At 41.0% G+C, this 24,079-nt stretch overlaps 1 protein-coding gene across 5 annotated transcripts in view; it reads right to left on the minus strand.

Annotated features, from left to right (window-relative positions):
• The window catches only part of COL4A6 (collagen type IV alpha 6 chain), a 292,245-nt gene that overhangs the window by 42,336 nt on the left and 225,830 nt on the right, over positions 1 to 24,079 (minus strand). For all 5 annotated transcript variants that reach the window (XM_025372175.1, XM_025372178.1, XM_025372177.1 and 2 more), the window contains exons 4-13: positions 23,813 to 23,947; positions 22,248 to 22,292; positions 16,657 to 16,773; positions 14,224 to 14,292; positions 12,526 to 12,561; positions 9,036 to 9,098; positions 8,173 to 8,208; positions 7,952 to 7,993; positions 6,845 to 6,937; positions 5,469 to 5,522 (exon numbers count right to left, since the gene is read on the minus strand). In XM_025372175.1, the coding sequence (XP_025227960.1) occupies positions 5,469 to 5,522; positions 6,845 to 6,937; positions 7,952 to 7,993; positions 8,173 to 8,208; positions 9,036 to 9,098; positions 12,526 to 12,561; positions 14,224 to 14,292; positions 16,657 to 16,773; positions 22,248 to 22,292; positions 23,813 to 23,947 (690 nt within the window). The remainder of the gene's footprint in view (positions 1 to 5,468; positions 5,523 to 6,844; positions 6,938 to 7,951; positions 7,994 to 8,172; positions 8,209 to 9,035; positions 9,099 to 12,525; positions 12,562 to 14,223; positions 14,293 to 16,656; positions 16,774 to 22,247; positions 22,293 to 23,812; positions 23,948 to 24,079) is intronic.

Raw genomic sequence — 24,079 nt, forward strand, 5'->3', positions numbered from 1 at the left:
TTGTTTTTTTAATGTGGGTTGTTTTCATTGTCTTTTTATTGGGAGGAGAGTGTGTGTGTGTGTAGGATCCAATTCAAAGCAGGCTTTGGTCCCGTACTTACCTGTTCTCTTTTCTGCATTTATATAACTGTGCATCAAATAGCTCAGCCTTCATGCTACATTAAACTTCTAATGTGAAAGGCTCGTGGGTTAAACTGAATGCAAACTTATTTAAAATATTAGTTTTTCTGCATCAAACCAAGGCATGCTGCGACTTGGTGGAATGTCTGTCGGCTTCTGAGGTCAAACACTTCAAGAAGCCTTCTCTCACCTGTCCATGAAATCTGTGGCGGCCCGTGCTGCCCCAAACTCTTAAAGTGCAAAGATTGGTTGCATATGAAAGTTTTGTAAGCATGAGGCCTATATTACACTCTCTTTTATCTTTCTCCAAGGCCCATTACTACAGTCTGAACACATACAAGGTGGTCCAGTAAATACTTGTTGAACTGAATGGAATAATGACCTAGAGAACAAGACTATTGCAAAGGGTGAAGGAAAGAATGTTCAGGAACCATCTTGTGCCCCCATCTGTCTTGCCCTCAGTTATAAATATAAGGGGGCCTTGTACTACTTCTCCAGAAAGCAGAAGAGTCTTGCTTTCTCAGAGGGCCTGAGAGCTTGTGCTATAGTGTGAACAAAAATAAATATGTTTAAAAAATGTAAAAAGGAAAAAAAAGACAAATTTGTGTGTGGGGGTTAGAGCCAACAAAAGATAAATAGCTTGGCAAGACACTGGCTGTGCTGTAGGTTCAACTTGTCTCCAAGAATAGGGAGGCACTGTACAGGGACCCTGCTGAACAAGCTGTTCTAGCAAGATGCCCTGGGACTGGCCCCGTCACAGTCAGTCCTCCTCATGAGTAATCTTGCAAATGCTGCTCCCACACTCCTACTTACCCATGGCCTGGAAAGCCTCACTGGAGCTAGCTTAACTGTTTCAGGGCCTGCTCTCCTGGGCTCCGGATTCCTGATGCTTTTTGGTTCTGAGGAGGCTCAATTGAAGAACCCCACCTACCTAGTAGTTACTCCTACTCAATAGTTACCTCAGGATTTGCCAGTTTCTTCTCTTATCCCTCCCCTCATCTATTCCATTTTTGCCTTCCCCTGTGTTTGCTAGTCCCTTGGACAGAGGGCACATGGATATACAATTCTCTCTGACGACCTCCATGGAAAGACCTGTGGCCTACAAGTGTGAGCGTGTTGCTTGAGACAATGGGATAAAATGTGTGAGGTGAGGACTGAGCCAGAAAATCAGGGATGTTTGGTCACTGCAGAGGGGCCAAGAGAAAGAAGGTGAGGGGCAAATCTCTCAGGTTGGGCACTTCGTCTCTTACAAAGATTTGGACTCATATAGGAAGAAAACAAATAGTTAAAAGGAACATTTTGGATTCCACAGAGATTTCTGTCTTCAGTGCTGCCTTGTTTCTCAGTAAGTGTGGATAATTGAAAGCTGATGTGAAGGCTTTGGATTTGAGAAGCACATTTCCTCTGAAAGGTCCAGAGTATCACAAATACAATACCACATTTCTCCTCATAACTTTTCTGTCATAAGGCATTCATATAAATTACCTATGAATGTTCCCATTAAACAGATAGAGATATTAGGACTGTGAAGGAGTTACCTGATTTGGCCAAGGTCACACTTTGAATCTGTGCCAAAGTGGGCTGAGAATTCTGGTTTCTTAATTCCCACCCTATGAAAACATGCTGTTCTATGTAAAGGGGTTATTTTCCAGCTTTGATGTCTTTACAATCAACTGGGGTTTCTATTTTTCAGCCCACACTCTGAAACACTGGAAATACTGAGCTTGAAATGGTACTGCAATTTATCATCCTGCATTGTCGTCAGTCTCTTTCTTTTACAGGACTAAAGGGAATGGGTTGAAATTGCAGCAGGGGAAATACTCTGGGTTCGGATGTGGAAGGGAAGGGGAGGGAGGCAGTGTGAGCCAGTGAAGCCAATAACACCGGAGGAGATCATAAAATCCTTTGTAGAGATTTAGAGACAAAAAACCCACCACGCCTGGGATTAGAACAAACTGGACTGTAGGGGGCAGTATGGTATGGGGAAAAAGCCATCAAATTGGCTAGAATTCAAGAAAGCTGAATTTGAATCTCAGCTCTGCTAATAACTAGCTGCGTGATTCTGGACAAATCTCTTCACCCGTTGAGGCTGTAGTTTCCTCATCAGTATAAGGGAGATAAGCCTGGCTCACCTTGCTTACCTCACAGGGACAATGCCAGGTGGCTAGAATCTATGTGAAATGCTCTACAAAGAAGGTGAAAACCTTATTCCCAAACTCACTTGCAAAGTACTTTATATCTGTACTGTCCAATAGAAATATAATGTGAGCAACTATGTTATTTTCATTTTCCTAGTAGCCACATTAAAAAAGCAAAGTAGCCGGGCGTGGTGGCTCAAGCCTGTAATCCCAGCACTTTGGGAGGCCGAGGCGGGTGGATCACGAGGTCAGGAGATCGAGACTATCCTGGCTAACATGGTGAAACCCCGTCTCTACTAAAAATACAAAAAACTAGCCGGGCGCGGTAGCGGGTGCCTGTAGTCCCAGCTACTCGGAGGCTGAGGCGGGAGAATGGCGTGAACCCGGGGGGCGGAGCTTGCAGTGAGCCGAGATCGCGCCACTGCACTCCAGCCTGGGAGACACAGTGAGACTCCGTCTCAAAAAAAAAAAAAAAAAAAAAAAAAAAAAAAAAAAAAGCAAAGTAAACAGAGATTCATTTAAATGATATATTTTACTTAAACAAATATATAATAAATATTGTCATTTTAACATCAAAGTAAAAAATCTTATTGAGATATTCTAGATTTCTTTTCATACTATGTTTTTGAGATCTGGTGTGTAATTTACACTTACAGTACATCTGATTTCAGATCAGCCACATTTCAAGGGCTCAGTAGCCACACATGGCTGGTGGTTATCTTATTGAACAGGACAGCCTTATATTTTTTAAAGAAACTTTGCATACATTATTAGTTGTGTCTTAAAAGAGTAGATATATGCATGTTCTCACTCATATGTGGAAACTAAAAAAGTTTATCTCATGGAGGTAGAAAGTAAAATGAATGATACCAGAGGCTGGGAAGGGTGTGAGAGTGGGGTGGGGGGAGAGATGGAGAGAGGTTGGTTAATGGGTGCAAACATACAGTTAGACAGAATGAATAAGTTCTAGTGCTCGATAGTGGAGTAGGGGGACTATAGTTAACAACAATGTACTGTATATTTCAAAGTAGCCAGAAGAGAGATTTAAAATGTCCCCAACACATAGAAATGATAAATGTTGTGGTCATGGATATCCTAAATACCCTGACTTCACCATTACACAGTCTGTGCATGTAACGAAATATCACACGCACCCTATAAATATGTAGAAATATTTTCTCCCAATAAAAAATATAAATGTGACCACTGTCAAATTACAGATATAAAGAGAGGTTCAGTGACTTGCCAAAGTTCCAGAGCAGGGGCTGGGTCTAAAGTTTGGGTGTTCTGTCTCCAACACTAGGGTTCTCTTCCTTTCTGGTTCATTAGATACAGAGGTGATTAAAATCAAGTGCATTGAACAGATGATTCTCCATGCCCCTTTTATTTCTATGGAGTAATAAGAATCATCATGGAAGGAACCTGTGCCACTGGCTCCACTGGCTCTGCTTTCTGGCCACCCAGAGAGACCCAAACTATTTCAAAGTACTGTAGGGAGGGAATGGAATCATCTATCCCCATTGGCCCAGCAAGGACAGGCAGGCCTAGTCATCTTTGATTCATCTATTTTCCACCTGATCTCTATTCCCAATCCATGAAAATCTTGTCAGCTCTTTCAAAACATATCTTGTGATTTAAAAGACACATTAAACAAATGTAATGCATTGTTCTTGTCTGGCTTTTCATTCAAACAAGGCAACTGTAAAAAAATATATATACCTATAAGACAATCAAAAATTTGAATTCTGCCTTGTTAACTGATATTAATCGCTGATCACAAATTACTGATGATGATACTGTCACTATGTCTTAAAAAGCCCTTACCTTTTAAATATTCAGAGGTATTTGTGATGAAATGATATGTCTATTATTTGCTTTGGATTGGCCATAAGTTGCTAATTATTGAAACTCTGTGATGGGTACACGAGGGATCATTATGACATTCTCTCTGCTTTTGTAAATGTTTGAAATGTTCCCTAATAACAAGTTTGAACATTTTTACATTTTGAATCTATCCACTTATTTCCAAGTCCATTGCTGTCACTATAGTCCAAGTCACCACTACTATCTCTTGCCTGGACTACTGCCATACCCTCTGTGTTTGCTCTTCCACCCTTCCCATTCCCTCTCTCCTTCCTCCCACAGCCACAGTGATCTTAAAAATACAAGTCAGAGCCTTTGAATGGCTTCCCATTACATTAAAAATAAAAAACTGCATTGACCTATGAAGGTAGCGAAGATCTGGTTCTGACTTCTCTGTCTGGAATCATTGGCCTTGCTTACTCTGTTCCACTTGCTCACCTTCTTACTGTTCCTCAAAAGTACTGAGGCTTTCTTAACCTCAAGGTCTTCGCACTTACGGTTCCCTCAGCCTTAAACCCTCTTTCTGATCTTCACAAGACGTGCTCCCTCATAATATGCAGGCCTTACCTCATACATCACTTCCTCAGAAAGGCCCTTCTTGACTGCTCTGTCCCAAGTAGACCACCCTGTTCCCCATCCACACTTCATCACTTTACCCTTCTTTCATCTTTTATATATTGCCAGTATATGAACTTGTTATAGATTTATCTGTTTGCTGGTTTCTTGTTTGTTTTTTCCCTCACTCCTCCATTAGAATGTAATCTCAAGGACAGGGACTTTTACTTAGTTACCGTTGTAACCTCCAAGTCCAGCAGAATGCCTGGCACATAGGGACCCTCTAAAGGTAACTGATGAGTTTAAGAATCTAAGCTAGAAAGGCAGATATGAAAGTGAAGGTAGGATTACTAAGATTAGCTACCATTAACTGAATAATAAGTGCTAGACATGTAGTAAGCCCTTTTCATGCATATTATCTCATTTAATCCTCATAACCACCCTAACATTCTCCCCTTTTTTGTAGGTTAGGAAACTGAGGCTCAGAAAAATTAAGAAACTTGTCCAGGTTCACATAGTTAGAAACTGGCAAAATCAGAAGTCAGGCCTAGGTCTGTTTTAACTATAGAGCTTGAGCTAATAACCTCTAAGTTACACAGCCTCATGGAGAACCATGCTTACGTCTCCATGTGTTTAAGAAACAAGAACATCTCCTTAAATGCCTTCTAATAATAAAGATGGTGGCATTCTCTACAATATCCATGGGAAGAGGTCTTTCTGTTAGCCTTCTATTGCTACAGCTTTTGTCCAATCAGACCCTTGAATACATGTTGATCAAATAGAGAGACTTACCGGGAAGCCTGGAGGGCCACTTATGCCTGGAAAACCCTTAGGCCCTGGTTCACCCTGGAAAATCAGCCAAAGGTTAGTAAGTAGCATCAGGAAGCAGCGAACACACAGGAGGATGGCTCTCTGTAAGTACTTGGACTGAGGAGTGGGGAACCAATGAGGTATCAAGATTAGGGCAGCAGAGAGTGGTGCAGATTCCCCAGGCTCCCTAATTAGTAGCTGTACCAGGATGTCTTAGTTCATGGAGCTCTTTGCTGTGGGAGAAGGATTATGGACCATAACTGTCTAAAACAGAATGTCAAATACTGAGGCTAATTGGGAGACAGAAAGGATGATTGTCTGTTTTCTTTCTAGTGGAAGAAGCTATTCAGTACAATTTCCTATAGAAAATTAGGCAGCAGAGAAATCCATAGTCTTGGGAAAAGGGTAACAATTACAATTTGGATAGAGACACATAACAATTTGATCTGTCATTCTTTGATATGTGAATTTATCTATACGTGCCATGGAAAAGCTCCTTAAGTTTTGGGAATGATTGAGGAAGCAGACAATCTCTTTCATGCTGCCAGACCATTCCCAAATCAACAACTAGTTCCTATAAACCCGGAGGGGCTTGGAGTTGTTGCTTCCACAAAGACAAATTTAAAGAAAGGAGACTAAACACATTTCCCTGCCTAGGCCCCTTGGCCATGGGAACAGAATCACAAAGCTTAAAGGAACCCTGGCAGGAAATGCAAGTTACTGGAAGATCTCTGCACACCTTAACAGTACACAACCATTCAATTACAACCATGTAGGCAGTATACAGTGACTCATATAAAAATACAGATCATAAAATATTTCAGTTAAACAAGTCTATAGCGTAAGCCTTGGTAGTTCAAATCAGGTAAATTAGGGCATCTCTTGTCACCACTTGGTGACAGTATATCCTATTTTCAGGGTCAAGTTTTAAGAGCAAATAACTTCTTTAAAAAGATAATTTAAGAGCAACCATTCATACCCTATGTGTTCTGTCACAGTACTTTGGGGACACCATAAGTATTGAGAGGGTTGGGAGTTAGGAGGAAAAACACAACTATTTAATGTTTAAGTTATTCAGCATATCAAAAATTGAATCTGCAACACTAAAACAGAGAAAATAGCGCTTAAATGAATACTCAGATGTCCAGGTACACTCCTACCTACACACCAAGAAACATACTCCGTCTTTTAAGAAAGCTTTTCATAAGGGTCAAAACAAAGAAGCCTTTTTACTCTCACTTCTAAACAAAAATCCATTACCCAGAACCCTCTATTCTTCCAGTATTGTCTGGTTATTAAAGTTCTTATAATTATAGGAAAAAGTTTATTAATTTTTCCTATTCTCAAATGTTCACTACCTTGGATCCTTTCTTCCCTTTGGGGAATCCCATGAATTCCAGCTCTCCAGTAGATGGTGGAGGTCCTGCTGGGCCAGGGAGGCCAACATCCCCCTGTAAGATCAAATGGAACATTAAGCAAAGTGAAAATCACACCGACCATTTTTCTAGAGGGAGGGGTTATCCTCTGGATGTAACTCACAAATAAACTGTCTCTTACTTTGGCCTCTTCACCCTCATGCCAATGAGGAAACAAAACTCTCATTGCCAAAGGGTGAGAAGAATTATAAGCCTGACCAATGAATTTCATACCAGCACTGCAGAGGGAAGAGCAAGATGGATAGAAGGAAACTTTAAGTTCATGGTTGGTATGAAAGGATGTTTAGAAGAGAGTAAAAAAGGAATCAGAACAAGGTGAATGACTACCTCTTGGCAACAATGACCTGACTGTAAGTGTTCTAATCCTTGCGAAGAGCACAAGCAGAGGCAATGACGTCCATGTTAGAACATTGGAGGCAAGAGTTGTTCCTTCAGAAGGCAGTACAATTGTGAGAGAAGGGTGGGAATGGCAAGTTCTCAGCCTCGCTTGAGGCTCTGAAATCACAATGCAATTTGTAAAGAGAGAAATGAGAGAAGGAGGGAAATAAAAGAGAATGGTGAAAGAGAAGTTAAAGAAGAGAGATAGAGGAGAGAGAGAGAGACAGAGAGAAAGAGAAGGACGAAAAGGAAAAGGAGGAGGAAGTGGAGGACGGTGAGGAGGAGAAAGGGTAGAGAGAAGAGGGGAATCAGAGACAAGGAAAGAGAAGGGAACAGAATACACAAAACACCAAGGAAAGACCCAGATGGAAGGAAGAGAAAGAATCTATTTCAAGGGAATATGTTTGTAAGACATACACCTTTCACAGGTAGGAAGCAGGGGAATAACAATATCTTGAAGGGAAAAAGACCACAATAGCCCATGTGTGGCATGTATACATGCAGCCCTCAAGAGATCCCACCAGAGGATCTAAATGCTCATTTCCCAAGGCGAAAAAACAAATCCTCTTACACAAGCAGGCACATGTGTGTAATCAGACACATTTCTTGCAGCATATGGAATGCAGATTGTATTTTTTAAAAGCTATTTACCTTGACTCCTTTCTCTCCTTGAAAACCTAGCCCCATATTCCCCTAGGGAATAGGGATACAGGGAGGAAAAACAAAATCAATTACTAAATAAGCTCTGGGAACTTAAATTGGAATGCAATCTTTTTTACCAGAAAGTAGGGTTAACCAAACCAGTATCTCTCTGGGAAATCCAGAGTACTTAGGAGTAGGAAGCAAAATTCCCCAAGACAAAGTATACTTACATCAGGACCAGGAGGACCAGGAGGCCCTGGAGGACCCTAGATTTTTTTAAAAATCAGAAAAATAAGAAAGAAAAGAGTTAGCACTTGTTAGTTTCTGTCAAAAGAATTGTTGAGAGCCACTCCCCAGTAACTTAGTCCTCTTTCCTGCTTTGGCATAGTAGATTATAACTGTCTTTCCTGTGGTTCCCTGTTATCTACTTTGAAATCCCCCAAATTGACCTAGTAATCCCATTAATGCTAAGGTAGTGAAGACTTCATGTGTCATTCCTCCCAACAGGCCAGAAATTTTAAAATGATGACCTTTGGTGAAACTAAGCCAAAGTACTGAGTAGTGGGATTTCTTGCACTGGAGAGAACAATCTGGGGACACAGCTTTCCTAGAACCACATAGATGACTGGCTATGCTCTTCCTCTACCAGTGATGATAAACAGGTTTTGTGTCAGAAAAATAGGTAGGTAGGTAGAGCTGCCCAAGATGCAGTGTTAGGAAGGAATCTGAAGCTTCTTCAGTGTTCAGGGTGGGTGATAGTGATGGTAGTATGATTAATTGCAATATTTGTCATGAGTGAGGAAATGGAAGGTGGCAATAAATGTGTCAGGGATCTGCCATCCCTGGGCTATACTTCGGGTTGAGCTACGGTGGGAGGCTTTAGAAACACAGATTGGATGGTCAGAGAGACTCTGATAAATAACTCCAATAGCTCCTGGCAAGAGCACGCTTTACTTTAACCCTCCAAGAATGGAGGTTGCCCTTGATCACCAGGAGGACCTAAATTACACAGGCTTACATTGAATCCATAGTATGATAGGGAAAACAGTCATGTGAATACTGTGATCACACACTAAGCTTAAATTGATCTTACTTGTAATCCTGGTGGTCCTACAGGTCCTACAGCTCCAGGAGATCCGGGTGCTCCTTGTGGGCCCTAGAGAGGCAAGTTTTTACCAAGTTCAAAAAGCAAGGCAGTTTTCCAAGAAAAAGGAAAATATGTATGTCCACGAGAACTGTACAAGAATGTTCATAGCAACTTTATTCATAATAGTCAAAAATTGGAAATGTTCCAGTTGTCCAATGATACAAGGATAAACTCTGATAGATTCAAACAGTGGAATAAATGCCTACAATAAAAAGTAGCAAATTACTGATATATGAAACAATGTGGATGAATCTCAAAATCACTGTGTTAAGTGAAAGAAGCCAGACCCAAAAGGCTAGAGGTTATATTATTCCCTTTACCTGAAGTTCTAGGACTGGCATAATAGAGAAAAATCAGGATTGTGGTTGCCTTTGGAGTGAATTGGGACAGAGATTGACAGAGAATGAGCAGGAGGGAACTTTCTGAGTTGATAGTAATTTTCTATACCTGAATAGAGGTTTGGATTGCATACAAGTATGCATTTGTCAAAACTCAGCAAACATGCACCTAAGATTTATGTGTTTCACTGTATGTAAATTTTGTATAAAGAGAAAAAACTGCAAACAAATATTGAAGTCTAATTAAAGATAGGCATGCTATAGGATTTAGGAGTAAGTGAACTCTTGTCTACCATTTACTTTGAAATTCATTAAAAATAGGATGGATTAAACACCACATGTTCTCATTTATAAGTGGGAACTGAACAATGAGAACTCATGGACACAGGGAGGGGAACAACACACACTGAGGCCTGTCGGGGGGTGGGGTAGGGGGAGGGACAGCATCAGGAAAAATAGCTAATGCATGCTGGGATTAAAACCTAGGTGACAGGTTGATAGGTTCAGCAAACCACCATGGCACACGTTTACCTATGTAACAAACCTACATGTCCTGTGAACTTAAAATAAAAATTAAAAAATAGGATGGATTGATGGACAGATAGAGGGATGGATAGATGGATAGAAGGATAAAGCAAGTACAGCTGGCCCTCTGTATCTGTGGGTTCCACATCTGTGGATTCAACCAACTATTGATTGAAAATATTTTTTTTTTTAAAAACGATGGTTGCATCTGTATGGAACACATGCAAACTCTTTTTTGTCACAATTCCCTAAACAATACAGTATAACAACTTTTTATATACCATTTACATTGTATTAGGTATTATAAGTGATTTAGAGATGATTAAAAGTATAGGGGAGGATGTGTATAGGTTATAGGCAAACATGACACCATTTTATATAAGGGATTTGTGCATTCATGGATTTGGGTATCCATGAGAGGTCCTGAATCCAATCTCCCATGGATACCAAGGGATGATGTATAGTAAAATATTAATGGTATGCATGTTCATTGCAAAATTCACTCTTCTTTGCTGTATATTTGAAATTTTTCCTATTAGAATGTTATAATAAAACAAACACTTTTTTAAAAAAGCAAAAGAGTTATATTAATATCAGGTAAAGTAGGCTTTGAGACAAATAATATTACCAGAGATAAAGAAGCATGTTTCAAAATGATAAAATTAGTCAATTTATCAAGAAGACATAACAATCTTAGATGCCTATGCACATAATAGCAGAGCTTCAAAATACATGAAGCAAAAACTAACAGAACTTCAAGTAGAAACAGTCAAATCTGCAGTTACACTTGGACATCTTAACATCCCTCCTTCCATAATGAACAGAAACACTAGACAAAAATATCAGTCAGGACATAGAAGATCCAAACAATATTATCCATTACCTTGACCTGATGGATAATTTTAAGATCATTATACCCAACAACAGTTGAATACATATTCTGTTCAAGAGCATATGGAACATTCACCAAGATAGACCATATGCTGGACCATAAAACAAACCTTGACAAATTTAAAAGAACTTAAATAACACAAAGTGTTCACTCTAATTGCAATAAAATAAAACTAGAAATCAATAATAGAAAGATATCTGGAAAGCTACTAAATATTTGGACATGAAGCAACACACTTTTAAATATTCCATGGGTCAAAGAAAAAATCATAAGGGAACTTAGAAAATTTTTGAATCAAATAACAACAATGTTAAACATAAGACAGTGAAATCGCAAGAGAAAAATGATCTGGTGAAATGCAAGGGTCCATTTCCAATGGTGGAGCAGGAATAAGTTGACATGGGCCTGGATAAGGGGTGGAGAGGGTAACAGAGGTTGGAACTCAGACAGGAGGAAGAGAAAGGAGGAGTTCAAAGGGCCTCCAGAAATAAATGACAGTCTGAACATTGTTTTGAAAATAACTAGCCATCTGTGATCACCTTGCTGATCACAAATACCTTATTCAGCCACCAAACGCCCTCTCCCCAAATTGAAGCAGTTTGTATATCATGCCTGTGTATGTGGACAAACATTGCACCTTTGTGGACAGGAAAACAAGTACCTAAGAGAAGCTATGCAGCAAGTACAGTGGAGGTTGTTCTGTAAATGTAATGAATACACTGTGTAAGCCCATTGTTTTGCCCTAGGGAATATGTATGGCCTTGGTCCTTATTCATCTCTGTTTTTGTGTGTGCTTGCACACATCCCATTTTTTTTTGCCTACTTTTTTCCCACGAAACTCTGTAACTCTCTATTTAGAAAGTCTCCTTCCACTGCCAGCTAAACACCATTCACACTTCTCACAAGCTACCTTCTGTCTCTTAGACATAAAGACTCACATGACATATCCTTAAGTGAATGGCATCTCTTCCTCTAAGTTGCTGTGGAATTCTTATGCCACATTCCTACTAGTTTTTCCCACCCTTGGGGGCAGGGACTGTGTCTACATTGTCTCAGAGATTACTCATAGCACTTTGCTAATAGTTAGGTGCTCAATATCAGTTGAGGAATGAAAAAAGAGAGGACTGAAGAAAGAAACAGTGGATACGGGAAAGGGAAAGAAAAAAGAAGGAAAGAAGCATTTTTTTCTTAAGTTGTTTAAAAAAAAAAAAGTGATGGCAATGTGGAATCTTAAAGAAAAATAAAGCTCTTATTAACATAACTCACAGCCTTACATAGACTCACTATTATCAAGAGTCCCTAGAAGGAATTTCTGTGTAGAATACCTTTTAAAGCAATGTGCTCTACTTCTTTTGATTTACCCACAGCACTCGACACACAGAAAACATTTAGTAAATGCTTCCTGAATGAAAGGCAAAATACTAGGGGAAGGTACATCCCAGTGAATACATAAGTCTCTGGCCTAAAGTCTGAAAGCCTGCTTGTCATGCAACTTGACAGTGTACAATTCATCCTCTAGTGCTTTCTCATTTGGAAAATGTCAATACTGTGACTCATTCTATTTTAACTGTCTAGATTTTCCTTGAGGTCTACAAAGACCTTAGAACATCATAGAGGAGAATTAAAATGCACCATTAGTGATAGTCAACACTGAGAGCTCAACACATAAATAATAACTTACAGTGATTCCATCCAGTCCAGGCAGCCCAGGATCCCCCTGAGAAACAAAGGCAGGACACTGAAGAGTTCAATAAATTAAGCCTGCAATATTTCAGATAATTAACCTAACATTCATAGGGACAAAAACACATCTCTGAACCTTGGGCCTCCTCTGTCAAAGTCTTGTGTTTTAAATAATGTATGAATTGGACATACTGGACTGTTTAGATTGTTTACTTTTTTCTGTAAGAAAAATCTGGACTGTAGAAGACACATATTATAGCCTTGGCTGAACAGGATTTCACATTTTACTTGGATTAATTAATTTTCACCTTTGCTAGGAACTTAACAATTAGAGACTACTTCTGTGGGCTGGTGATTTTCCTACTCCTTTTGGAGGAAAGCAAAGCTACCTTCCCGTGTGCCTTCATCCCCAAAGATTCTGTGCCCATGTGTATGCAATGCAAATCAGGCATTTCAAGGGAAAATCAACAGAGCATACAGTCTCTGATTACGTTTTAATTACTTTGTTGCATCTTTAGTTACTGCATGAATCGGTAATATAACCATCTTGTGAAAATTGTTGTGTTCCACTGGATCCAGGGTCTCTGATTTTTGGCAAAACCATTTAATCAATGTTTTCTAAGACAATGACCAAATTTTGACACCTGCTAGTCTTACTCCACTTGGCTTACAGTAAAAAATCAGCTCTCTGTTGTATGGAAAGAGCACTGCCTGAGTTTTAGCTCTTTGGTGAACTGGCTTTGAGCAAGTCACATAGCCGCAGTACACCTCAGTTCTTCTATCTGTAAAATGAGCGATACCAATACAAGTCTGACAATCATGAGGTCCTTTCCAACTCAAACATTCTATTATGGCATCTATAGTTAGAAGCCCATACCCTAAATCTTGTCTGGCTCTCCAGCCACCCACCCCCATCACTGCCTTCCAAAGTGATTGCCAATGTTCCAGGCTCTATGCACTAATGGAAGACAGAAAAGTGCCATCAATTAGCTGAGTGAGCTTGGTGCATCTTCTCCTCAGATGTTGGGCACATAAATTTTCGTTTGCTACCAGGGAAATGATGGACTCCTGTCCTGCTCTGCAAGGGAATAGGGCCAAACATTTGAAGCCAGGGTTTACTTAGGACCCACAGGATATCAGGCAATACAGTCACAAGAACACAGAAGGTTCTTGTCAATTCTGGAAAGAGATGAAAGTATCCAGCCAGCTGCAGGGCTGATGGGCAATTTTTGCAGACATCCAGGTGCCCAGCTAGGGTGATGGGTTGGTGTGAAGCAACAGAGAAGGGCAGAACCAGGATCTTTGGCTAATGGCCATGTTGAGATGGGCAGAGATATACATGGCTTCAAACCAAGGTATACAGACAAGGATTCTACAGTAGACAAAAGGTATCTGCCTGCAGGAAATGTCTTGGTTTGTGAAATAAAATGATACCCATGCAAACTGTTTGTTTGCTGATCAGTCTCCTATTTTTGGTCTAGATCCTGCAGAGCAAATCTCTTTGACAGTATAGTTGCAAACATTTATGTCAATGTTTCCACCACAAAAAGCTCCAGATCCTTTTAAATCCATCTTGGTCTGCTCCTTAAATAGAGACACAGATGCTAGTTCTGGAAATGTTTTCATTGGAGGTGGGGCCCAATGCTGGGGAACCCAGCTTATAGCCTATTCAGCTACCTGCCTTGCAGGCTCTTACCTTCATTCCTTTGAAACTACCTGGAGCAAGGACAGGGTCACCTTTTGATCCTTTCTGACCAGGAAGCCCCTGAGTAAAATAGTTAAAAAAATTGAAGAAATACACACACTTATAGTCTTTTAAATTGCATTATCTGATCAGATAAAGGATGGGACAGCAAGAGCCTAAAACCATGTCACTTTTTCTATGGCAAAATTGGCTGTACTAAGGGGCAAAACACGTTCCTTGACCAGGTGCTCCGATTCAGAGCTGTATGCCCTCCCAATCCCCAAGCCAGAAGTCTGTAAAGGGAAGGGGTTTGAATGGGTCTGAAATGTGTTAAAGTCAGATCCTTTACATCTATTCAGAGTACTGATCTGAACAACCACAAATAACTCATATAATGGAGAGTTCACTGCTTCACCCCTCACAGGTATAGGTCACTGACAGAACCTTTGTCTAGGACAGAGGTTAGTAAAATTTCATGAAAAGAACCAGACAGTAAATAATTTAGGCTTTTTGGGTCACATCTAAACTCTGTTTTACACTCTTCTTCTTCTTTCTTTCTTTCTTTTTATTTGATTTTATTTTTTTAAAAAGCAGGCCACAAGCCAAAGGCCATGTGGGCCAGTTTGTAGACCTCCGGTCTAAAAGATATCTACAAAAATACCTTCAGCCTGTACTTCTACCACACAACTTCAGATTCAAAGCCTGTCTAAGAGGCTGGTGTATCTTACTGCTAACATGAAAAACAGTTCAAAGTACACAATTCCAATCTTTCAACTAGATTTTTTGCTGTCTTAGTGCAGATGCTGGCTAATATCTGCTAGAGTTTGTACACCTGGGGATAATCAATGTCCCTACACCTAAGGGAAGTCAGGATTTGTATTTGGGGTAGGGCTAAGCTTTGTGGACTGAAGCATTTATTGAATGATTGATTCCTTCAGCACAAGGATTATTGGTATCATAAAACAATAACACGATCCCAGAAGCAGAAATCGGGTTTTTTTCCTAACACTGCCTGTTTCACCTTATTCTTGTGGCCACTACTCTCCTGAAAGAAGCTTCAAAAAAGCCTACTGAATGATCTGTTCAGTATTCAGCAAAGGATATGTCTCAGCTTAGTAAAATACATGTCCAAGTTCCTATTTAGGTTTGAGGTTAAGTTTAGAGACAGGACTAGGTTTTTACCTTTGTCCTTTGTCAGAGGGTATTCATTACCTCAACATTTATTTTCTCCCTCTAGGGGGCAGCATGTCCTTGCTTTGCTGGATTTTCATGGAAATGTTTTATTCTATACCTGGTTGCCATGGCAATCTTTGGAGAACTTTGCGACTCACTTAACTCATCCTATGTTAGCAATACATCTTTCCTTACCTCCCCACCCCCCGGCATACTGGTTTAGTTCTTAGGTGTCAAAGTCCTATATGCCAATCTGGGGCTTGTGCTTTGTCCATCTATCTCATTTTCTCACACATATACCCACACCCCAACCTGGCCACTGAAGGTGGTGGTGCTGCTCTTCTAATGAAGTGTCAATTAATTCACGTATCTATAAAACATATCTAATGAATGGTGTGATTTCTAGTTAAATATCTCAGATCAGTGCCCTCATGAATTTAGATTATTTCAAGGGAGGTTGAGAATGGGTCTGAAATGTGTTATTTTTCTCTTTCCAGCCACTTGTAAAATCAGTCGGGAAGGGCATTGTATTTACTAGAGATCCCTTAGATCAAAATATCTGAGCCCTATCTGGATGAATGGAATTAAATAAAAGTGGTGACACTGGGATCCAATAAATACCTTATCAATACCATAACCAAGGGTTATGATGTGTGAGTGTAGCCACAAACTCTGTTACTATAGAGTAGGGTTTCTCAACCTCAGCATTATTGACACTTTGAACCAAATGATTCCTAGATGTTGAGGAGGGGGCTGTCTTGTGCCAGTAGCACACCACCAGTTGTGAGGCCTCAGAATATCAATAGCAATTGCCAAATGTCCCCTGAGTGGCAAAAATCACCCCTGGTTAAAAACCACTGGTATAGACCAAGCTAGCAAGCCCTTCGGGTTTTGGTTAGTGCTTCCGTGATCCCATATAAGTCTTCCAAACATTCCTCAATATTGTCTGATGTGGGACCATGTTAAATAGCCCAAGTGTGTTATTTTGCCATGAAATTTACTACAGCCTTTTAACAATCTTGCCAACTTCACAAGCTACATTAAAAAAAAGGCAACCCTAAGCAGTGTAGCATGTGCACACCCCAATGCAACTGGTATTCTTCTTTAGACTTTTACTGTTGTGGTGCTGCCAGTATTGACTCCTACATTTGACAAGGGTCTGTAGCGGCTGCCCCACAAAATCTTAATGAGGTTTCCAGAGAGGCAGAAAAAGGGCACACTTAGAGACAAGCAAAGCCATTTGAAATAAAATGCAAATATCTGGCAGCATACAGGTGGTCCGAGAAGCCCAGGATAGCCATCAGGGCCTGGAAATCCGACAGCTCCTTGAGTTCCATTACAGCCATCCAGACCAGGTGGGCCTCTGGGGCCCGGCTGTCCAGGATGGCCCTGTTCAAAGAGAAAAGAAGGGATCAAGTTAGCCACAGGACTGTCAGCTACTCTAAATGGCTCCACAGCGAGAAAAGCCAAGCATGCTATTAAACTCTGGTTCCTTGATCACTCCCTTAGATCCATCATGTATGTTTGCACGTCTTTCCTTTATACTCAAGCATATGTGTCTAATCACAGTTCAATGTTGTCCCTCCCAAAAGGATGAATGCTTTAATAGGGACCAAGCTGAAACCAAAGGGATCAAGCATGAACAGATGGGATACACAAGGTCTTGCAACTTTACCTTTCTTGTATACAAAGATGTGCTAAAATTGGGCTTAGCTGTCTGGCAGCTGAAATGATATGAACACGGAATCATGCCAGGCCTTAGGATTCCTCAGGCCAGACAGACCCTGAGCAACCTGGCATGACATTCAGTATTGGAAGCTCTGCACAGGAAATGATGCTGGATTTTGGTTAATAGAGCAGAAGCAGTTCCCACAGCACCCCCTCTCCTGAAAGTTGCTTGGTCCAAAATAAGCAAGTCCTGCAAGAATCACATTTTCAATCTCATTTCATCATGCGCACACATCAGGCTACTGCTTCAGTTCAAAAACTGTATGTTTTCCTCTTCTCCGTACTAACTACTGAGGCAGTTATTTTGCTTGGGAATTAGTAATCATTCTCATACAGTTCATCTGAATTCAATAATTTTCTAGAGTTGGGCTTCCTTGGTACATAGAGTCTACCCTTTTGTAGGTAATATATCTTTTTTAATCCATCGAAAGCCAATTGTGTGTTGGGCATGGAGCAAAGAGATGATCAGAAAGATCAGAAATGCAGACAGGTCAAGAAAAGGTAGATTTCCCCCCTGCCAACGCAAACACTTTAAAAGCCAAGTATATACATTTGATGATTTGAGGGAAACATGCTATATGTTCAAAAATGAACTTTTCAAATTATTAGAGGAAACAACTTTTAATCAAATTCTTATAGAGGAAATATTCTATAGAATTCGGTTTCATTTTCGTTGTTATTATAGTTGTAAGAGCTAGACACACTGTTAATACAAAAGTATGAGTCTAGACAACCGGACTCATGGAATGCTAAGTCCAGAGGAATGCTCAATAACTTGTCTTTACAACAAAGTTGCTGCTATCTGTGCTTCTGCAGACTCAGGTGATGATTTTTAGTTGCATTGGGGAAGCTGATACAGCTTACTAAAGTTTGCAACTTTTTATTATTAATTGGGATGGTTACTCTTGTTTGCCCTGACGATCTACACTCTATCTCCCTCAGATCTGTGTCCTGGGAGCCTGGCCTCTATGGACTGTACCACCTAGGCTCCCTTTCCCTCTGTCTTCCAGTTGTATTTGGCCACTGGGAGACACAGACTGGAGAGATCAAAGCAGGAAGAGAAAAGACACAGGTTATTTATTTCCCCCATGCCCTCCCTCCCTGGCTATATTCCAAGGAAATGGACAAATTTTTCCATAGTCTTAGTTCCTGTTCGGCAACAGCTATTTCATGGTTCCAGATCTCACTGGATTCCAATAATTACCATTCCATTTTTTTCCCTTTCAGGTCTAGGGGTAGCTTTGAGTTAGTCATTCCACCATCCATTATTGTTTCCCCTAATCTTTTCTACATCTGTTAAATATACCCTTCATTCAACTCTATTCAGTTAAACCCTTCAGGTGAAATGTCTATCTCTGGCTGGGATCCTGATCGCCACTATTATAAAATGTCCCAGCCAAACTTGCTAGGGGTTACCTCTCAGCTAGGTTACAGGGATAAATTGAGGCAAAACGACAGGCTGGCTAAGTACCAGGAGTCTTCCTTACTCCTGAGCCCTTGTTTCTGTTTCACACCAAAACCTTTGTCTGGATTCTTAACCTTTGGTATCCACATCTTTTACTTAGGCCTTATCTTTTTCTAGTTTTCTTGCCTGAACTCCTGATATTTCCTACCTGTAGGATTTCAGGGATGCCTGTTTGCACTTTCCTACCTTAGCTGAATTCTCTGGAAATAAATCTCTGACCTCTGACTCAGATCTATCAGCGCCTTTTCACCCAGCTGATGCCAAGAAATGGGTAGACAAGGCATGTTTTGAGCCAGTTAGACTTGTGGCTCCAATCCCACTGTTTCCCTTCTCCAACTTGAGCCTCAGATCCCTTAACTGTCAAATGGTGATGAATAATACCTACCTTATAGAGTCATTGCCAGCATTAAAAGTGAATAATGCCTATTCCATTGGGTTATGGTTAAAATAAGTGAGACTAGGTTTACTAAGTAGGAGCTCAATAAACAATCTTATCTCAGTCAAGTCAGCAAGGGTAAACCACAGGACTGAGCTCTACCTCCTCTCAGTTCTCAGAACCACAGAATTTCTGGCACATTGCCCTTTATTCTTATAGCTAATGATTTTACATATGTGTGTGCCAACCCTCCAAGAGTGTATAGCTCTTTGAGGGAGGAAACCATAGTTCTGTATTGCCTCAAGGGACTGAGCACATGGAACAGGAGGATCTGTTGTATTCCAGAAAAGCCAAAACAATGTTCCTCAGAATCCAGTTTCAAAGGAAAAGTTTCCATTTGGTGAGTGGTATGTGTTCACTTTGAGGATATAAATCTCATATGCTCATTTACAAGTCTCCAGGCAGGGAACTAGAGATTTGGGATTGACTCCATGGGGAAAGCTAAACATAAATTGTAAAGTGAAAATCTCTGCTCCCAACTGCTTTGAACTGAAAACATTTGATAAACACACATCTCTTGTGGATGCCAACAGGCCCAACTCACAGCTGGGATATCATTAAAAGCCACAGCCCTACTGTCTCTAGTCTATGTTGTTCTAATGTTGACGATTTTAGGAATGCTTGTTTGCTCACTCTCTAGCTTAGTTGCTGTGCCCTTTAGTGCAAAGACTTAGGTTATCATGAAGTGATGACTAACCCACTCATGTTGAAATTGTCTACATGACAGCAAAAATGGAGTTTTGAGACCAAAACTAGTGACACATATGTTAACAATCAGCTAATATTAAGAAGGGAAGCAGATCTGTGCAGTGATCCAGTTTAGTAAGATGTGTTAGGAAAGCTGTTGGTTTCAGCCAAATTGCTTAATATGTGTTACTGAAAGTAGAACAAAATAATCAGTCTGACTAGGCCTATGGTGTCTGTGTTTTTCTGTCTGAGGGAGCCCTGACAGTCTAAGAACTATTGCTAGGCACTAGAGGTTGGAGTCAACCTCCCCTGCAATACCTTTAGAGTGTTTACTCTATGCAGAGTTCAGTCATGGGCCTCTCAGGCTTCTGAGAGGAACAGAAGATATAATCTCTGTTTTCTAGGAGCTGGATGAGAGTAGCACAAAAAAACTATCTATCATTAAGTCCCCTGGGGCTGTAGGTAGTGAGGCGCTGGAGTATTTGAGACAGGTACCAATGACTCCTGGGAGATTAGAGGTGGAAGGAAGAGGTAAGCACTGAACAGAAGATGTTTAACAAATATTTCTTGAGAGGCTGCAAGAGAGAGAAACAACAAGAAAGTGGGATTTTATGGAGTAATGAGGTTTGAAGCCTGCAGCTAGGGCAATCAGAAGTCAAAAGAAAACACATACAATTTTTGGTCAAGGAAAGGAAATATCAGGAGTTCGGGCAAGAAAACTAGAAAAGGATAAGGCCTAAGTAAAAGATGTGGATACCCCACAAGGGAGTGGGGACTTCCACTGGGAGCGGTAAGCTCATTTAGAGGGGTCTGAACAGCTGCAACTCATTCTGCCAAGCAATGAAGCCTTGAAGAGAAGTGATTCATTCCTGCAAGCTCTAGGGCTCTCTTAGCGACAGGCTGGAGGCAAGAGTATCCAGCTGGACTCTGGGGCAGTTTCCAGCTCAGAATTGGAAACAGCCTTAGCCTCCAGGATTCACTTCCTTCCAGCTCCCATTAAAACAAGACTGCAGGAGGAAGGGCATACTAAGACGGTAAGCTCCAAGTCCTCCACTCATCTCTGGCAAAGCCAGGTCCACAGAATGAATGAAAGAGGCTGCCTCCAGTTTGCTAGTTTCCCTTATCCAGTGGCTCCCAGAAGATACACATTCTGGGCGGAGACTCTGGCTAAAGGGGCCATAGGAACACAGCCAAAAGAAAATGCCAGGAGACATCATAAAAGGATGGCCAACCTCGTCTGCTTATTTTCCCAATGGTCTATTTCTGGGCACTTTGCAGACACTGCAGTTGAATAAAATGCTGAAGTCTGATGGCCGACTTGTTGATACATGCAACAGATATGAGGTAAGTGAGCCTTCAGTTTTTCAAATTCATAAATGTCTACTAGATCAGAGGAGACAATGAATCAGATGATATTATCTTTCAGGGCAGAGCCACATGATTCCTCTGTATCCCCAAGGTTGAGTGCTAACATATAGCAGGAGCACATTAAATATCTACAGATTGGCGAAAAAAGATTTGAACCCCTTTTCCTGATACTAGATTATTATCGAGGATAACACAAAAGCTGTTAATCATAGGGTCTCCAAAAACCATGCTTTGATAAGGTTCAGAACAACCTCTGAGAGGCTGTTGGAAAGATAAAAGCAGGCTTTAGGACCTCCCACAAATGGAGGAGCTGCACTTTTTTTTTTTTTTTCTGTTCTATATGTTGAGATTCTGTTCTTCTCTTAAACAAGATTGAAAACTGCTGCTGTAGACAAACATAGCCCAGACTATGGCTTAAATATATAGAGATGTGTCAAAGGGAAAAACTGAAAAAAGATAGCCAGTAAGTTCCAAATATTGTATTTTAAAGGCTGGTGCAATGTTACCATGGAATCACCAGCGGTGGGATAGGCGCAGATATAGGACGAAAATAGAGAAACTAAGATATTAGGCTGGATGGATGGAAAAAAGAATTGTCTGCAAGTTCCAAACCTTCCACTTATCTTGGGCAGAGCAGAGGTCCACAGGATAAATTTTGCAAGAGGCTGCCTCCAAGTGATCTTTGGAGTAGTCACTTTGTAAAAACTTTAAAGGAAAATTCACTCTGAAATGAGGTAAGGCTGAAGAGAACAAATTATGAAATGGAAGGTATCAACATATCATGAAGGATTTTATCTTCTAATTTCATGTATCATCTTAATTTCTCTATATAAGGATATATATGCTCTAATGTGGCTCTGTCTTTACACCTTAGAACCAGTTCCTCATCTCCAATCAAAGCTCTGCTCAACCCACAAGACTTAACTCGTGTTGTCTAAGATATTGATGTTATGGCTACACAGGTCCCTCCACTCTCCAATCATGCAACACAGGGCTGCTTGTGCCTGAATCCAAGGGCAATTGTGTGTGACCACTGCCCTTTAAACCTCACCACACATATCTCAACCCTTGTTCCTGAGCATGCTTGCATGAGACAGGACGTTGCTGAGGTCAAAGTGTCTGAAATATGAGGCAGAACCTAAAGGAGGATATGAAAAATTCATCTGTGGACACACTCACCGGAATCCCATTGATGCCAAGAAATCCAGGAACTCCCATGGGACCCTAAAAAAAGGAGTAGGGAGAGGAATGTAAGACACAGTCCAACTGGTATTTGTTAGACTCAGTAGGTTTGTTTATGAGAGTCAATGGCCTACATTTTTAAGAAGTGTTTCATATCTCCCTCCCCATACTGTATACCCTTGATTCCCACTGCAGTTCCAAGTGACCATTTACCTTTACCTAAGGCCTTAGACAGGTCTTTGTTCCAAAACCAGCTCTTTTTTTTTTTTAAGGGAGTATAGTCTAGGTTTAAAAATTATAGGCTCACTATTACCTGCTGCCATCTGGGGAAAACTAGAGGACCTTGAATGACCTAATCACAAGTTTCCCTCGCCATTATGCTTCTACAGATAAGGTCCCCTAGCCGAACAACTTTCCTTATCAAGTGGACCAGGTGCAACTCCTGCTTATCCTGGAATAGCAGTTTCAATTTCTCGCTGGCCTAGTGGACTATTCAAACAAGCCAATAGCATCCACCTTCAGGAACCAGGGGCACCCTACCCTACTGATACTACAAAGTCTGCTTCACACAGCCTTTTCTTCTAAACTCTGTTCCCAAGTGCTATCCCTGTGTGGCCCTATGTGGTATGTGGTATCCTTTTCCCCTGAGCTGTGAGTATATGTGACTAACAAATTGCTGTCAATTTCATCTGTCCAGTGTCAGGTGTCATATCTTTAGTCATCCCCATGATCCTAGTGAGGGAATCCTTCCCTCACCAATGGGGTGAATAGAAGGTGATTAAAGTAGGCAGGGAACATAAACTGAGCTGCTGAACAGTCAGCCTGCCATCATGACATTATCACTCTCGTTTCTTGCAGCTCCTTCCCTATATTTGTGGCCTAGATTGCTTCTAAGCACTCTGACCCCTTTCTTCCCAGTATCCTTGCTCGGATTCCTGATCTCGGCTGCCCAGGTGATTGGACTTCTGGCCCATGCACAGTTCAAACCCACCTGACTTCTTAGCACAGTGAGCCCACTTGTTTAGCAAGCAGCTAATACATTTACTTTATGGTGTGCTTGCTATGGGAGTCCTTCCACAAGTGGGCTGAATCATTGGCAGGCCATCACTCATCCCATCTCTTATTAAAATATGCAGCCTGGGTGGGGCGCGGTGGCTCATGACTGTAATCCCAGCACTTTGGGAGGCTGAGGGTGGATCACAAGGTCAGGAGTTCAAGACCAGCCTGGCCAACATGGTGAAAATCTATCTCTACTGAAAATACAAAAATTAGCTGGGCATGGTGGCAGGCACCTGCAATCCCAGCTACTTGGAAGGCAGAGACAGGAGAATCGTTTCAATCCAAGAAGCAGAGGTTGCAGTGAGCCGAGATCACACCATTGTATTCTAGCCTGGGCAACAGGGTGAGACTCCATCTCAAAAAAAAAAAAAAAGCAGAAATGCAGCCTGGCACGAAACTACTCAGGAATGACATCATAAATGAGCAGAACTGGGATGGAGAACTTCTGATCTTTACATTTGTGGCCCATGCATCAAAGAGAAATCAAGCTTTGCTGGTCTTACCTTATCTCCTTTGGGTCCATAAGGTCCCAGAAGGCCTGGGGAACCCCTTTCTCCTTTCAATCCCGATAAACCAGTAGAGCCAGTGAATCCTTGAGGACCTGATGGGCCTTGAATTCCAATTGGTCCAGGTCGCCCCTAAGGTGGACAGAAGGAGTGCAATTAGTCAATAGAGGACTTAGCATTAATACTTCTCATTTTCCCACACACAAAGAGCACTGTCATCACTTCACCGAATAATTTTGGCTAAGAGATCTGCGAGGCATGCCA

Source organism: Theropithecus gelada, chromosome X (assembly GCF_003255815.1).
Source record: "Theropithecus gelada isolate Dixy chromosome X, Tgel_1.0, whole genome shotgun sequence".
Taxonomy (NCBI): domain Eukaryota; kingdom Metazoa; phylum Chordata; class Mammalia; order Primates; family Cercopithecidae; genus Theropithecus; species Theropithecus gelada.